The sequence below is a fragment of the Squalius cephalus genome, assembly GCF_949319135.1.
Source record: "Squalius cephalus genome assembly, chromosome: 25".
NCBI lineage: Eukaryota > Metazoa > Chordata > Actinopteri > Cypriniformes > Leuciscidae > Squalius > Squalius cephalus.
This window is the reverse complement of record NC_137146.1, coordinates 4,863,278-4,879,974: the sequence shown is the minus strand read 5'-3', so window position 1 is coordinate 4,879,974 and position 16,697 is coordinate 4,863,278. Positions and strand designations below refer to the sequence as shown.

General features: G+C 36.3%; 3 protein-coding genes across 6 annotated transcripts in view; all 3 read right to left on the bottom strand.

Moving 5' to 3' along the window:
- Positions 1–170: 170 nt before the first annotated feature.
- Positions 171–2,302, bottom strand: tmem14cb (transmembrane protein 14Cb). The gene is made up of 4 exons (XM_079863527.1): positions 2,120–2,302; positions 1,670–1,771; positions 1,488–1,575; positions 171–1,341 (listed from the first exon to the last, which is right to left on the bottom strand). Exons 1-4 carry the CDS (start codon positions 2,193–2,195, stop codon positions 1,278–1,280), a joined length of 330 nt encoding a protein of 109 aa, XP_079719653.1. The 5' UTR covers positions 2,196–2,302; the 3' UTR covers positions 171–1,277.
- Positions 2,303–2,550: 248 nt separating this feature from the next.
- On the bottom strand, positions 2,551–7,134 carry pak1ip1 (PAK1 interacting protein 1). Of its 2 annotated transcripts, XM_079863521.1 has the most exons (11): positions 7,032–7,134; positions 6,863–6,942; positions 6,447–6,609; positions 6,208–6,328; positions 5,648–5,722; positions 5,412–5,464; positions 5,103–5,248; positions 4,365–4,462; positions 4,104–4,200; positions 3,137–3,266; positions 2,551–2,696 (listed from the first exon to the last, which is right to left on the bottom strand). In XM_079863521.1, the coding sequence occupies exons 2-11, from the start codon at positions 6,938–6,940 to the stop codon at positions 2,581–2,583; spliced, it is 1,077 nt and encodes a 358-aa protein (XP_079719647.1). In that variant the 5' UTR covers positions 6,941–6,942; positions 7,032–7,134; the 3' UTR covers positions 2,551–2,580. The 2 variants fall into 2 exon arrangements, with proteins under 2 accessions (XP_079719647.1, XP_079719646.1); XM_079863520.1 differs by having other exon boundaries at positions 6,863–7,134.
- Positions 7,135–7,312: 178 nt separating this feature from the next.
- esco1 (establishment of sister chromatid cohesion N-acetyltransferase 1) overlaps positions 7,313–16,697 on the bottom strand; it is a 9,965-nt gene continuing 580 nt past the window's right edge. Inside the window, exons 2-10 of one of the 3 annotated variants that reach the window (XR_013820211.1) lie at positions 14,717–16,466; positions 12,447–12,540; positions 12,183–12,249; positions 11,637–11,727; positions 11,272–11,403; positions 10,654–10,743; positions 10,352–10,512; positions 9,408–9,592; positions 7,313–8,594 (exon numbers count right to left, since the gene is read on the bottom strand). Coding sequence is in view for 2 of the 3 variants with exons in the window: in XM_079863510.1 (XP_079719636.1) it covers positions 8,447–8,594; positions 9,408–9,592; positions 10,369–10,512; positions 10,654–10,743; positions 11,272–11,403; positions 11,637–11,727; positions 12,183–12,249; positions 12,447–12,540; positions 14,717–16,465 (2,700 nt within the window). In the remaining variant the exon portion in view is untranslated. The remainder of the gene's footprint in view (positions 8,595–9,407; positions 9,593–10,351; positions 10,513–10,653; positions 10,744–11,271; positions 11,404–11,636; positions 11,728–12,182; positions 12,250–12,446; positions 12,541–14,716; positions 16,467–16,697) is intronic. The other 2 variants (XM_079863510.1, XM_079863511.1) reach the window with 2 other exon arrangements.

Below are 16,697 nucleotides of genomic sequence, written 5' to 3'. Positions count from 1 at the left end.
TGCTTTATACCCCTGAGACTCACTAATGAGACATTTAATGAGCACACCTGATGTATTCGGAGAATGGAACATTATAATAAGCGATACGTTTAATTGTCCCAGGCATAATAAAAGATTAAACACAAAAAGCATCAGAAACCTCCTTCACATATTTACAGCAGCAGAGATGTGTGGTAAAATAATATCACTTTATTTTACAGTGTCTTTGTTACATGTTACATGTACTTATTATGCATAATTACATGCAAATAACCCTCAACCAAATCCTAACCCTATACTAGTAAGTACATGTTGTTAATTAATGTTACTCAGTACTTAAATATAAAATTACACTGTAAATGACACCTTAAAATAAAGTGTAAACACACTTTACAATAAACTCCCATTAGTTAACGTTAAAAATGATTTATTAATCTTTGTTAACATTAGTTAATAAAAAAAACTTAGTTCATGTTAGCTAAGGTCCATTAAATAATATTAACAGATACAACTTTTGATTTTAATTATGTATTAGTAAATGTTGAAATTAACATTAGCTAAGATTAATAAATATTTTGTTGTTAGTTCATGTTAACCAATGCAGTTTACTATTGAAAAATTGGAACCTAATTGTAAAGTGTTACCAAAAATGTAATTAAATAAAAATAATTTTAAAAAGATGAATTTATTTTACACTGTACATTTTAATTATTCTAATGTATTTTTTTAATGATGATTTAGTCATATTGATGTGACACTCTTGTGATTTTGTAAAGTGAAAAAAAAAAGGTTATAATAAAACTGGCCAAATATATTACAACTTGATATACTTTAAAAATAACAGCTTTTTGTGTGGTCTAACAATATTGGTTTTATTAAAAGCCCTAGGGCCCTCTATAGGTCAAAGTAAATACATCTCAGTCTGTGACTAACATGGTGCTGTCTGAGTAATGTCTTTTGTTGGAAGATTTTTAAATAAGAAAGTTATAAATCTAGAGCTGGTATTAATAAATATTTTTGAGGAAATACCAGCTAGCACATATGTTTTCCCAAGATTTAGCAGGAGAATGTGAACATTATCTGTAATGTGTCATGCACATAAATCAACAAATATTTGAAATGCAATACATTTTATTTGCTTTGATTTATTCATCTACAGTTATGAAAACACCCAAAATTGAATTTTATTATAAAATGGTTATTTTATTGTCGTTTTCATATATCTTGCATAAAATGTCTAATTAAAGTATTTCAGTACATCGGTGTCCTCAAGATCTGCATGTAGTCTCTGTAAAGTGTCATCTTTTCTTTTTTTGAGAATTCTGCAGCACTTTAACACCAATCCTCAGGAACATCAATAAACTGCAAGAAAGAGAAAGAACAAAACATAATTCAACAGCCAAAATAATACATTTGTCCAAGTTAATGTCACACATACCTATATCTATGCTCAAAAGCTCACAATTTTTGAATAAATAAAAATTCATATATAAACAAAATATTCCTGCCTTGCTCCTGCCATGAGTCCAGCTGGCATAATTTTCCATGAACTCAAAAATCTCACTCCCATTAGAGCAGTCAGGAATCCAGAGGTGCCTGCAAATATATATTAAAAAACCCTGATTTGCCATATTTGATCCTTAGTTTTGTAGAATATAGGCTAGGAATAGAATTAAAAACAGTGACTTACCCATTGAAACCCAGATATCTTTGTCATTTTTTGACATCTGATAAGCACCAAAAAATGCTGCAATGCCAAACATCAGCCCAGTAACCAGAGACATAAAACTACCTACAGGAACATGACCATATTAGGAAGTTCCGGTAAAGTTCAGGTAAATTCTTTAACAAAAATATGAGCATAAATTGTAATAAATGTTTTCTGATTTACTCATATGTATCGGTGAGATAATTAACGTAAAGTTTCAAGGCGAGTTGTAGAGGTAATTCAAATAAAAATATTTCAATAAAAAAATAAAAAAAATCAGTTAAACGCTTGGCTACATCTACACGATTAGAATGTGCTAATATTTTAATTCATATTGGAATATTTTTTAAGTGTTTTACATATCCTATAGCTACCTCAAAACTAAACCAGAGAACTGAACACCGTCGTTTGTCCCACGCATGAGATGCTTACCTGCTTTAACATAACCAACAATCCCTCCTATCGTTATTAGAGCTGCATAACCATAACCAAGCCAATCCACAGACATATCTGCACGTTTGTCTAACTCTCAAATAAAACAGAAAGCAATCGTGATGATTGCAAGGGGAGAAAAACTAAATCTCCACTTTTTAACTTCCTGAAACATTGCGTACTAGCGATTTTCAAAATAAAAGTCCAAGAGTGTAGGTGAGAATTTTTACATTTCTCAGTTTTATTTATAAATATATATAAAATGTATTTTTCCTTTCGGTTCGCTGGCATTCAAAGTGTTTCTTCCTTTACTACTTGGAAAAATGCTCAAGTTAAACAACTGCAGTGTTATTGACATCAATAATTGCACTTCAAGTCAATTGGTTATATGACATGACTAACAGGAAATGTAAATAACAGAACACCACCAATAATTTCAATAAAAGTGTTTATTGCGCTTTTTATCTTTTCTTCTTTTTTCCTTGCTTTGTGGAGCTGCCTTCCTCCACTAGAATCACCTCCTCTCCTGGTAGCCTCACCCTTTTCCCTTTGGCTGGCACAGGCGGCTCCACAACAGCTGTATTGAGAAAAAAACATAGATATTAATGTTTTTTTATTCTGATAATGCACTCTGTTGTTTAGGGGGGATAAACTCTAAAAGGGAAAGTTCACCCAAAAATTGAAGTAGTCATTCGTCACGTTGTTCTAAACCCATAACCCTCCACTGAATGTACGTTCACTCAAAACTCTGATGGTTCAAAATATTCATAAGAGATCATAAAACGAATCCATTTGAATCAAGCAGTTTAATCTAAGTCTTCTGATGAGACTCGGTCACTTTATATGATAAACAGATTTAATTTAGGCTTTTATTCACATAGAAACATCGATCAGCAAACATGCATAAAGGACTCAAATATGGTCAACGGAAACTCATCCGTAATTGCTTGACACGCAAGATTCCCACAAATTCCTATTGAAATTAAATTCGTAGAACAACAGCAAATGTGACCGCACTTTTAGATGTTGCAGGCTGGGCCGACTGCTCCACAGTTGTCTCTTTCGCTTCACCAGGTTTCCAAATGGAAAGACAGGTGAGTCTGGCAGTGGTGTTCACCTGGCCAAGCAAGGAAGCAGTCTCGAGTTTCTGTATAGGAAAGAGAGAGTATAAAATACTAATTAAAGTAAATTGAGCACTTTGCATATCAATGGATCAATCAAAGGATTGTAAAATAATGTTAATTCTAGTGAATACCATGTATTAGGGAAATTAAAGTTAAATGATCAGGCTTTCAATTTAAAATATCTAGGAACATATTAGGATACAAGGTTGAGTTTTGACTATTTTTAGAAGAACAACTCAAAGTTTGAGTTTCAATATTAGTCAGTCAGTTTTGGAAATGTATATAAAAGCCATGTTGAAAGTATTTTAGTGTTTAATATTACAGCCTGGTATGGTAATTAAACAGTTGCTGGTCCCCATTGACTTCCATAGTTTTTTTTTTTTCCTACTATGGAAGTCAATGGGGTCCATCAGTCGTTTGGTTACCGACTTTCTTCAAAATATCTTCTTTTGTGTTCAGCAGAAGAAAGAAAGTCATACAGGTTTGGAACAACATGAGGGTGAGTAAATGAGGACAGCATTTTCATTTTTGGGTGAACTATCCCTTTAAAAATGTTTCAAACACTCTTTTAAACCAGTGACAGACAATATTGAATGGAATTATGTAAGGGTAAGGATATTTTGTGAGAATTATTAATTTTACTGGGTGGTTGTTTTTAATTTGTTGTATGATTATTGTCTGTCTTACTTTACATAACTTTTTTTTTATGAGAAGCAAAAAAAACAAAACACATTGGTGGATAATAAAGTTATATCAATCAATCAATCAATCAATCAATCAAATAACAAAAAAACACCATTTTTCATGCTTAAAATGGTTCAACTCAATGCTTTTCCGCTCTTACAGGTCAAGCATAATACCTCAAGATTGAGTTTCCACAACTTAATGAATCCATCGTTTGACGCCGTAACAAGGACACAAAAATCATTCTTCATGAAGCTCTCAATGGCTTTTACTCTGGAAAAAAACAACATTAAATTGATAAAACAATTACAAATACAACTTATCTCCATTGCATTCTGGGAATTTCAATGCACTATAACAATACTGATGATAAAACAGCCCAAGAAAATGGGTTCATTCTGTGAGATTGGGATGCACCCATAATGAAGCGGTCATACCTGTTCTCATGTGCTTTGAACTCAAACACACACTTCTGTGAGGTCACGTCATATATACACACACTCTCATCATCTCCTCCCACAGCCAAGAGTGTATTCTTGAAGAGACAGAGAACAGAGACTGGAATAAGACTTTATATAATCAATTGAGCATGTTACATTTGACAAACCAGGACCACAAAACCTCAGAAGAATAAAAACTAAGTTAAAGTGCCCTTATTATGCTTTTTCGGATATTACCTTTCATGTAGTGTGTGATATGGCTGTTTGTGAATGTAAAATGACTGCAAAGTTTCAAAGATCGACGCCATCGTTACTGTTCGAATCACTGTGTATCAAGCGTTGAGGAAGATCCCAGCTGAAATTCAGATATGGTAATGGAAATTTTGTTTCCAACACACACAGTAAGCGGTCGAACAATCACAACAGACTGAGCCATCTGACCAATCAGAGCTGAGTAAGTTCTCGGAAAGGAGGAGTTTAGATAGACTGAATCCTTTATTGAACCGTTTCAGACACTTAGAGAAAAGAGCTGATGCTGCAATGTATATTATGAGGAAATTCAATTGTTTTTTGACCTTGGATGCATGTAAACCTATTGTAGGAGACGCCAAAACAAAATTAGAAACCTTTAAAACAGCATAATAGGGGCAACTTTAACATATTAATTGCAAACTAAACTAGAACTGTCTTAATAGACATATATCATTCCCTTGCAACACTGGTAAGACTGTTCACCTTCAGAAACTTCAGACATGAAATCCTTTTTGGGAATGCAATGGTTCCAATAATTGTGGCAGACTTCACATTGTAAATGTCCACTCTGTTATTCATAACCACTGCATATTGATCTCCGTCTGGTGACCACAAGACGATCTCCGCAGCTACAAAACACCATTACACACCAGTCAACATTTAAAAATTTGTTTTTTTATTATTATTAAAGTTTTTGATTTAGCTGAAAAGTTTAAGTTTCTAAATTCATTACAATAATATAAAAAAATATATATACAGAATCAAAAAGTATAACATTATATTCTAACTTACTCTGTTTAATATTCTTGATGAAAGCTGAACGTCCTTCGATGAGATTCCAGGTTCTGCAATTAGAGCAATTAAATTTTGTCATAAGAATTACTTTTTTGCTGACTAACGTAAACAAATCAAGCCCAATGATATATTTAAGCAATCAAAACACAAATATGAATTAAAACATACACAGCTTAACAATCTGAACAATGTTTTTGATATTCATGTTGGAATAAAAGCATCTGTGTACATGCCTCAGAGTCTTGTCTGTCCCAACAGAGAGTGCGAGTTTTCCAGAAGGATGTACGGATAGTGAAGTAACATGACCCCTAAGAAATAAAACCCAGGTTACGTCATTTATACATGAATAAATAAAAGTTTGGGGTCGGCGAGATTTAAAATATTTTTGAAAGAAGTCTGTTCTGCTCACTAAGGCTTGATCATAAACAGTAATATTGTGAAATATTACTACAATTTAAAATAACTAGACTTTAAAATGTACAGTAATTTATTCCTGTGATGAACTATCAGCATCATTACTCCAGTCTTCAGTGTCACATGATCACTCAGAAATCATTCTAATATGCTGATTTGCTGCTCAATTTTGATTATTATCAATATTGAAAAGTTCAAAAGTACAGCATTTATTTGAAACTGAAATCCATTGTAACATTAACGTCTTTACTGTCACTTTTGATCCATTTAATGCAACCTTGCTGAATAAAAGTATTTATTATAAAAAAAATTAATTAAAAAAAACACCTGACCACAAACTTTTGAATGGTAGCATATTTTGTGTGTTCACATTACTTACTTGTGAGCTCTGATAGATTTTAAACATTCCCATTTTTGGGTGCTCCACACACAGATAAGACCGTCTTGTCCTCCACTGAGCAAGTGGGACGTCCCGTAGAACTCCAGACACGAGATGGAACCTGTCGAGAAGGCGAGGTTACAATTTGTATGCATCACATGATACATAAATGTGATGCAGAATCTTTGATGCCAGACTGTCTTGTCCAATTAGAAACCAAAATTGATAGATGTCCTTACCATCATGGTGCAACAACGCCCCGTGTTCAGTTTTCTTGCTCATGTCATACAGCTGAATGGTTTCATCTTTGCTTCCTGTGGCGATGAATCGATCACTGGATGAAACTGCAGTCAGTGATGCTGTGTGTGCATGATGGGTAAAGTTGGGCTCAATTGTCCACTCCTAAAACAGACATGCAGAACATAACTAAGATCATATCTGAAATGAAGTCAGAACTATTATTATAATTGGAGTGAGCTATTATAACCATAATAGGCCTGTTATTAAAATTTGGACCAATATCAAAATTATTGCACTCAAGAAAAAAACAAACGCACAGACGGAAATAAACCAAGGCACAATTGCATCTTTACTATCAAGACTAATGAAAATTATATCAAGTAAAGAAATAAAAGTTATGAAAAATGATAATTACCTCCTCACCAGTGCACACTCGATATCCAAATACTATCTGTTCATAACAGCCAGCGACTAACTCGATATGATCCCCCATGACTATAAAACACGTGTTCATACAGTTACAGACAGCCAGATGACACACTGTCCCTCATATGTAACTATTTATATTAATACATCTGTTATACCTAGAGTTTATAATAAAGCTTAAAACATTAAAGCACGTTGAAAGTAGAATACGTATGCCCAAAGCAACAACGTGTAGACGCCTTTAACTCCCACCGGAAGTGCAATACTTCATAATAAAAGTCCCTATCACAATAAAAGTCAAGTGGCCGTTTGTTCAAAACTAGGAAAAATAAATAAAACTTGACAAAAAGTTTTACAACTGGTTCTTCAGCATAGTTGAGGCCTCATGCATTATGTTAAAGATAAAAACAACATATAGGTAATTCCACTTTTAAAATAAAATAAATAAAATTAATTTATTGGAATAGAAATTCAGCCCATTTTAACATTGGATCTCTTTTGCAGTTTACTTTTTATTTGTTTCTTACTATAAGGTTAAAGTAACTTGTATGCCTAACTAATGTAAGCTGTTTTTCTTCACTGTTTGTAAAGAATAAGCAAATATCCCAATTTATAAATTAGCTAAATACTTTATATATGAGATCAACGCATGTGTCCTGATAATTTTATGAGGCTTCTAAAATGTATTAATATAGAAAGCAAAATTATGATATTAAAAGAAATCCATCTGTAGTCATTTCCAGGGGTAAATTAATATAATTCAATCAAAATACATATACATACATAAAATCAATCTAAAAAATATTAAAATGAGATGGAATACTATGACAGGGCAAACATTTTGAATTATTACACTTGTGTTTTAGAAACAAATGAATCAAATTCATTCTGCACAGTGTTGTGCAAAACCAGCGACTTCTACGAAATCATCTGCCATCTATCGATGTCAATGCCATGCATGTAAACCTCTTTAAAATGCACATGGAACACATTGTATCAGGAAAATATGCTCTCTTTAAAAATAGCTGACATGATGTAAGGGTTGAAGGGAGATTTCGATGACAAATTCATGATGTTTTTCAACCTGAGATTCAAAAATCGTCGCCTCATGACCGAGGCATTGCTTACAGTAGAAAAGTTCACACGTCTTCCTTACTGTTCTAGGAAGAAGTACTTAAACTGATTTTGCAATTGTGCACTGGACTACATGGCTTCACTAAACGGTGAGTCCTAAGATAGGCTGCAACCTAAACCTGAGAGAACGGTTTAGACGTCTTTCATTAAACAATTCATCAGGTATAAGCTACTGTGCAGACTTATTAAAATACGTCACCTGGCCGTGAGGGTTAGATATCAGTGTCTAACATTACACCCTACACCTCCTGTGAGGAGACTAGGCCCATTTTTGCCAATATAACCCAAGACTCTCAACAAAAGTCTGTTTCTGTCTCTCATCATAGTGTTCCCTCATTTTTGCACTGTTTGGTATCGTGAAATAAAGTCTTCTAAGTCCAGTTCTCTTCTTGAATGTGTATATTTCAAAACTGAGCTCTGTTTCTTTGTCCACATCCTGTCAGGTTGAGCGATTGCCGCTTACAAAGTTGTAGACCAAAAACTGAGTGGTTCCACAGTAATGTGTTGCGAAGAGTTTGCCGTCAGGCGTGGGATCGGAGAAGGCGATTTCATCTTTACTTAGATGAGACCCATAGATGAAATTATTCCTGAAGAAAAAGAAGATGAATGAACACTTTGGGTTTGCACTGTAAGAATGCATTATTTTGTTTCCTTTAATATCCCAGAAAACACTTTAACACAACTTGAAATCTGTAGAAAGTACACTACCATTCAAAGGTTTTGGGTCAGTAAGATTTTTTTTAAAAAGTCTCTTATGCTCAAAAAGGCTGCATTTATTTGATAAAAAAAAGACTAATATTGTGAAATATTATGACAATTTGAAATAACTGTTTTTCATTTGAATACATTTTAAAATGCAATTTATTCCAGTCTTCAGTGTCACATGATCCTTCAGAAATCATTCTAATATGATGATTTGATGAAAACAATCAATGTTGAAAACAGTTGTGCAGCTTAATATTTTCTCTCTTCCTCTCTTTTTTTAAGGATTTTACAGATGTATAGAAGATTGAAAGAACATTTAAAAAAAATCTATAAATCTTTTGTAACATTATAAAAGTCTTTACTGATGCCTTTGATAAACTGAATGCACCCTTGTTGAATAAAATAATTAATTTAAAAAATATTACTTTGAATATTGTGTAATGTAAGGCATTTTAAAAGTATTCTAAATGCATAACAATGGATTCATAGTGCATTATAATACACATTGTGCTGCTTTCTATTTTTTCATAAAACATTCAAATTAGTTTAATACAGTAAAATTAATTAATACAGATAAAATAAGTGTTTTGAAATGTGTTTTGATGCATTGTACATTTTAAAAGTGTAACTACCCACATTTATTAACATTTTAACAGTGGTTACAATCATTCATATGCACCCATCCAACGCTTTACCTGAGGCACTCGATCATCCGTGAGGCGATGCCTCTCCGTCTCATCATGCTGAACACCCAAATGCGACTGATGCCACAGAGTGCCGGCTCAGGTACGGTGGAGCAGCACCAGGCTCTCTGACGCTCGTACATGACCTTCTCTCCTTCTGAACCTTCCGGAATGGACTCCTCTATAACCCTGTATCCCTGCACACAGCAGCCAAAAAAAACCCATCAGATGTAGAATAGACCAGAATAATAATACGTTTTATTTATATAGCGCCTTTCCAGGGCTCAAGGGCGCTTTACAATGAACAAGCAACAATAATGGCAATGGACAATGATAACAAACAAAACAACAGTGATGAGAGTAAAAGTACAGTAAAAGAGAATTATGTAGACATGACGAAGATGAAGACTAAGATGAACATTACACAAAGAAGCAGCACTTACAAAGACTTCAATTAGTTATTAATAGGCCCACATGGAATATACATGTTTTTCACATTTTCTGAGTTAATTGAGGGGGAAGCCAGAGGAACTCTGATTAAAATATTGTAAAAAAATAAAATTAAGTACTTTTTTTTTTTTTTTAAATGAGCTTAGAGTCATTATTCATTTCTAAAAATATTGGTTTCTTCAAACAAGATTTAATGCAAGAGGTGGTGAATATGTAGAACTTTAAATTCTGAGGGAACAGATTAATTCTATAATTAGATGATATAAAAAACATATGTAGTTCAATGTATTCAAATATGGACTAATTTATACATAGAGATTTCTATATCTTGTACATGAGAATGTTTAATGACATTTCATATAAACTAGTTAGCTAGAACTAATTATGTTTTGAGTATTGGATATTATAAAGGAATAATGTTTCTTTGGGATTTTGTATAATTCGTTTTTTTAACCCATAATAAAAACACAGATGCGAGATACACCTATAAACATGCTATTAAACACCTGTATGTTCAGCTGACCTCTTGGATGTGCTCTGCAATAAGGCAGCCTGCGACTTTCTTATCATTTGAAATGAAGAGGAAGGTTTTGGTCTGTGACGGGACCTGGGTCTCCACTTGCTGGAAGCCCAAGTCATTGTCCACCATTTCTCTGATCTCTTCAACCTTAAATCAAACAAGACAAATATCATAAACAGACATGATATGTATCGGGGGAACAATTAGAAATCTTCTAAACATGCAGTATGGCTACAGCAGACAGGTTGAGGGCTAGTGAATGGAAATATATGAGGAAGAAACAAGTACCTTTTTCAATGCGTACTTAGGATCCTCAGGGAGAACAAGAATAATCTTGCCATCAGGATACTCTCCCAGGATTCTCTCTTTCTTCCAGCCCTGGACCACATATTACAGTAATGATTTCGAGACATGGGTATGTAGTTATTATAGACTGTATTACTCACATCATAAAATGAAAGCTTTCTTTATATGCTAATTAACTATGTTACATAGGAAAAAATTGTTTATTTCATTATATATGAAGACGTCAGATGCAAAAGCCTCTAAGTGCCATCTGAAATTTTCTTCTAAAATTAGTATTTTTATCAAGCTCGTATATTTTAGATCAGTCATTTCACTTTAATGACAATTAATAGGTAATTTTCATTGCCATTAAAGTGAAATAAGTGAACATAAACATACAAGCTTGATAAAAATGATCATTCTAGAAGGAAATTTCAGATGGCACTTAGAGGCTTTTGCATCTGAAGTCTTCATGTGGTCTTATATTATGGTCTTATTTTAAACATTGGATCTTATAAGATTATTAAAGCAATAAGTCACTCAAGACTTTGATGAGTCTGACTGAAAGAGCATCTATATGTCAATAACTATGAATTATGTAATAACAAATATGTGTCTCACCACGTATTTGACAGCACTGATGAACTGGTTGTGGAAGAGGAGGTGTTGGGATTCGTCCTCTGGGCTCGAAGGGGAATACAGCATCCCACACACATTACACGTCACCGCACCAAAAGCCTTCTGACCAGCATCCTGCAAAGCACAAAAACAGCCTTCACAAAATGCTGATGAGCACCAGTGCTCCGATGCATAATATAATGATGGGCGTGATGTATTCTTCTCTCGGTTTAATTGTTTATTTCAAAAATAGCAATTGTATATTTAACACACAATCCATACATCAAAGAATTAAAAAAGAAAGAACTATAATGAAACTAGGATTAATTAATAACCAAACAAAGTTCATTAGGATATAACTGACTTACATTGCTTGACTGTGTTGCTGTATTTGCAGGTTTGGGACTGTCTCTGACTTCTTTCTTCTGTTCTGCTTCAGGTTCAACACCAGAATTTGCCCTGAAATGACACCAAAAAGTTAAGACATGCTTTAAGTTTGTTTTCTAAAATTATGAATAGACTATGAATAGACATTCCTGCAATGATGACACGGATTCCTTTGAGATGATCTTTCCAACAACACATTATAAGCTGTGTAATTTCTGCTCAACTAGCATCACCAAATGGAATTGCAAAAATAATGACTTTCTCCTGAACACTTCTTATTTGTTGAACAAAAAGACACTTCAAACTCATGGCATTGGTAGTGTCAATGTTGCTCACAATAAACAGAGCAATGCTCTGATATGCAGATACATAGAGTTAACATTTTTCAGGGAAATAAAACCACAGTTTACTTGTAGTTGCATATTCAACTAAGAAAGGAAAAAGCATTTTCAAGAAGACAGATATTCTGCCTTTTTTACAGACCTGAAAGCAAGTTTTAGTTTTCAAATCTTTCAACAATGAATTACCTGTTGCTGTTTTCTGATTGCGTGTCTTGTACAGGTTCTTGTTGGGGAGAGGGTTTCGGCTTACTATCTGTGGACCATAAAAACATGCACATTCTGTATTATCAAACATGCTGTCAAAGAGAATTAGTTTAGCAAACTTGATTCATTATCTGGGTATGATAAGCTCCACAAACACCTATCATGAAACTAGCATCGCGTGTCCAAGATGGACAGAAGTCAGGCTTTCAGTGAACTCAAAATCAAACAAATCAATACAAGGTCTACCTGCAGTAGTGGGCGCACATGGCTTCTTCTCCACTGGTGGTTTGGGCTGCACTGGAGCTGATGAAGAGGACTGCTCTGGTTTGACCTGTGAGAACTGTATTGTTTATTTAGATTGTTAGCATGAAGACATTTCTTCAAATGTAATGTAAAAAATGTTAATTACTCCAGTCTTCAGTCACATGATCCTTCAGAAATCATTATAATATGCTGATTTGCTGCTCAAGAAACATTTTTTATTATTATGCATTTTATTCAGGATACTTTAATGAACAGAAAGTTCAAAAGAACAGCAATTATTTGAAATAGAAATACATTATAACATTATGGGCCCTATTTTAACGATCTGAAACGCAAGTATCAAGCGCAAAACGCAAGTAACTTTGTGGGCGGGTCTTGGGCGCTGTTGCTATTATACCGGCTGGATAAATGACTCTTGCGCCCGACGCAAATCTAAAATGGGTTGGTCTGAAGTAGCTTCATTATTCATAGGTGTGGTTTGGGCGTAACGTGAAAATAAAACAATCAGAGCGACATCTCACATTCCCTTTAAGAGCAGGTGCGCTTGTCCTATAGCGGATTCCTATTATAATGGCAGATTTGCCAGACGCACGCCAGGAGCGGTTTACAGCCGAGGAGACCGACGTTCTCGTCAGGGAAGTTGAGGATGGAGAAACACACCCAAATTAACTTTGATTAAACAGGCGTATGATAATTTGGGTAAATGTGTAAGCTAGATGTATGCTTTTATAATAAACTGTTTATCTATCTATCTATCTATCTATCTATCTATCTATCGTAATAATGTAGGCTATGATTTGCAAAAATGAAACCTGCTGCGTCTGTGTGTAGATGAGAGAATCAAAGTGTATGCGCGTTGAGCACACGCTACATTGATTATGGCCAAGCATGCGCCCTTAAAATAGCATAAGAATAACATGCGCAACGCGCCACTGACTTTAAACTAGTTTTTTTCGGTCAGTGGCGGAATTGTTTTCTAAACCTGCAAAATAGCATGAGGGAACGTTTGCGCCGGAACACGTCTCCTCTTTGCGCTGAACCGCCCCGGGGAGCGCAAGTGTATTTCTTAGTTAACCGACGTGCGTCTGTGGAGGGAAAAGTCTGCTGTGCGCGGGTGCAAAATAGGAATGATACATGCGTCGGTGTACAAAGTCAATTGCGCTGGGTGCAAGATAGGGCCCTTTAAATGCCTTTACTTTGGATCAAATTAATGCAGTGGTTCCCAAACTGGAGGGGTGCGACCCCTAGGGGGGCCCAGAGTTATAAAAAGGGGGGCATGTCAAGGCTAAGGATAGTGTACAGTCAGCAGATTGCTATGCAAAAGAAACCTGTCTAGGGTGATACAAGACCCTACTACAAAATTATCCCGCTTATTATGCCGCTACTTGCCACACAAGTAAATATTTAAACACAAAATACTAATTTGACATGTATTACCTCAATCTGACTCGCAGTACCCACTTAAGCAGTCTGTTATCAGTTGTACACGATGCCACGATTGAAGAATCAGAGTTGAGTATTGCAGGGAGCCATGTAAAAATATAAATGAAAGCCGCATGGTTCTGCTCTAAGCATGGACAAATTTGTGAAAGAACTGCCAGTGCCAGGTAAACAAATCAGACGATGAATCTACTTTAAACTACCAAAACAATGGGTCTACACCAGACGCGAACCGCACGACGTGACAAAAACAAATAGAACCCATTATAACCAGTGATGCTGTTTATACTGGATGTGGATTGGACGACATGTCTAATTTTCGACAATAAACTGATGCCCCGTTCTATTTCTGATGTACTGCAAGCGCTCACTCAACCTCTGACACATAGGACAAATGGATTTCTTGCGTTCGCTTTGTTACGTCCAGTTTAGACAGCCTCAAGACAAGAAAATATAATGAGGCGTATCTCACTCTCGGATTCACCAGTACAACGGTGGGTAAGGAAGAGAGACCACAGCGTGCCTCAAAATATGATATGAACTTCTGACAGTACGAAGCCGAACAAGTTAAGACGCCACATCATGAACACAAAGAGAAACCCATTGAAGTTGTAGTACTGTATTAATTACAATGTTTCAAATAAATCCTATAGGATTTTGCAAGCAAGCTCATGTCAGAGAGTGTCTTTATGTGGGTGCCTGTAAGTTAGGGGACTTGAAAATATCTTTCTCTACAGAGGAAAAAGTTTGGCAACCACTGAATTAATAAATCCTTGCTAAAGTATGACTTTCTGTGTGCGAGAGTTTTTTACCTCATTTTTGGCAGCTGGTTTGGTCGTCTCATCTTCAAGACCGTCAAGTTCAAAGTCATCTGGTGAATACTTGCGTCTGGGAGTGTAGGGTTTGTACTCCATCACTGGATTGGGTTTCGGGCTGGTGATTCCATTAGGCATGGGTGGTGCCTGAGCTGGAAGTGCTCGTCTGGGTTCAATCGAGCCCACTTTGGGCACGCTTTCTGGCACAGGAACCTGTGCAGGGGTGGTGGCCGGGCTGGGCGAGATCGATGGAGAGTCGTCCTTTATGGGAGAAGCAGCTTGACTCGCTTGATCCGACTTCAGCTTCTTAACACGAGTCCAGGTCAACTTATCCCGCTGAAGCTCCACCTGCCTGAGCCTCTGATATCGGGATAGCTTCTTCTTCTCCTGGGTCTTAAGCGGAAGACACACCTGGCTGAGGAAAAAACGTTTCTTAGGCGTGCTATCCTCAGGGATGGGATCAGCGGACTCCTCGTGGGGGGTTTCGGCGGGAACGGTGTTGTCAGAAGCCATTTCCTCAGTTTCGCTTACCTCCATAGATTCACTCTCCTCCTTTTGTTCCTCAATATCTTTCTCATCTGAAGCTCCCGGAGCATCGGAGGCGATATCATCTGCGATTTCCTCACAGAGAGCCAGGAGGTTAAGCTGTCGCGGCGGGGGTTTCTTGGCGGCAGCCGCCCTTTCCTCGGCCAAAGCTGCAAGGCGTGCCTTCGTCCGAGCCTGAGGGTTCATTGCTTGCTTTTTCTGAACCCCTTGCGAGGAGTCCGTCGCACTTTCCTGGGGCAAAGAGGGCGAAGAGGAGATGTTACACCTCACAGCTTCGCTTGTTTGCTTTTTCGCCGTGTCTTCCTCAGAGCTTTGAGATGACTGCTGACTGCTGTCATCCAAATCCTCATAGGTTTCGATCTCTACAACGCAATGTTCAATCTCAATGTCATCATCCAGAAATGCTTCTGAATCGGGGAGAAACACTTTCGCCATGTCGGTACTTTGTACATTGTCCTGCAGGGAACACGTGTTCACCACCTCTAACTCATCCATGTCAGAAATGTCTTTACCAGCGTACGAGTGTTTCGTAATGCTGGTTTCTTGGATGACTTTGAAAAGAGCCTCTAGAGGTGGGGGGGGTTTGCTCATCACATCAACTTTTGCATCCACACTGACTGTGATTTTCTCAATAGAGTCTTTTGGCAGCTCTTTATGCTCTTCTACTTTGCTTGCTCGCGGGTCATGAATCGATTCCAGATCAATTATGTTGGCCACATGGATTTTGTCAGGTTTGGGTAGCGTGATCTCCTCATTTTGGAAGTCAAGCAATCGCCCGTAATTGTGCTCTATTTGCACAGGGAACAAGGCTGCTACTGTTTTGATCGTTTCGGAGATTGAGGGCTTTTCTTTCTTTACTCTTGGAACATATTTCTTGTCTCCTTTCTTCAGGACAGACATATTCTGAGAGGGTTTATCTCCAGAGACTTTCGGCTTCACCCCATCTTTCCGTCGTCTTCCTCTCGCTCCCTTCTTTTGTGGCGCTTTCAAGCGAGAGGACCGCCGAACAAGTTTTCCGTTTTCTTCCCTCGATTGTGTCTGATGGTTCGACTGAATTTCCAAACCTTTATTTTTTTTGGGTCTTCCTCTCAAAGACTTCTTGGGCATCTGAGATTTATCTGACTCCACGAGATTCTGATCCATCTTTGTCTTCTTTACATCAGGTTCAGAAGAAGACATGTTTCTTTTCTGCCCAGGCATCCTAAGGAGAAACAACACAGCAAGTTATATGCAACTATAAAACAAATAATTCCTGCAATGATGTATGTATGAAATAGTTTGTAAATATAAAAAATAATGCAGAAGGACATAAAAACCAGGCATAAAAATAATGACAAATGAACAACTAAACTCATCAAAATACGATTAATATAGTACTAATAATATTAGCTGTCATCCAACAGAAAGGATTTCACAAGTGACAGCGTAGACA

What these genes read in the sequence shown, in the direction of transcription:
- tmem14cb (XM_079863527.1), bottom strand. Translation starts at nt 2,195, where the DNA reads ATGTCTGTGGATTGGCTTGGTTATGGTTATGCAGCTCTAATAACGATA. An exon ending in TGTTGGTTATGTTAAAGCAG is followed by an intron (nt 1,772 to 2,119) that starts GTAAGCATCTCA and finishes ATGTTCCTGTAG; the next exon opens with GTAGTTTTATGTCTCTGGTT. An exon ending in GGACTCATGGCAGGAGCAAG is followed by an intron (nt 1,342 to 1,487) that starts GCAGGAATATTT and finishes TCTTTCTTGCAG; the next exon opens with TTTATTGATGTTCCTGAGGA.
- pak1ip1 (XM_079863520.1), bottom strand. Translation starts at nt 6,961, where the DNA reads ATGAACACGTGTTTTATAGTCATGGGGGATCATATCGAGTTAGTCGCT. An exon ending in TTCAAAGCACATGAGAACAG is followed by an intron (nt 4,201 to 4,364) that starts GTATGACCGCTT and finishes GTTTTTTTCCAG; the next exon opens with AGTAAAAGCCATTGAGAGCT. An exon ending in TGTGGAAACTCAATCTTGAG is followed by an intron (nt 3,267 to 4,103) that starts GTATTATGCTTG and finishes TTTCCTATACAG; the next exon opens with AAACTCGAGACTGCTTCCTT.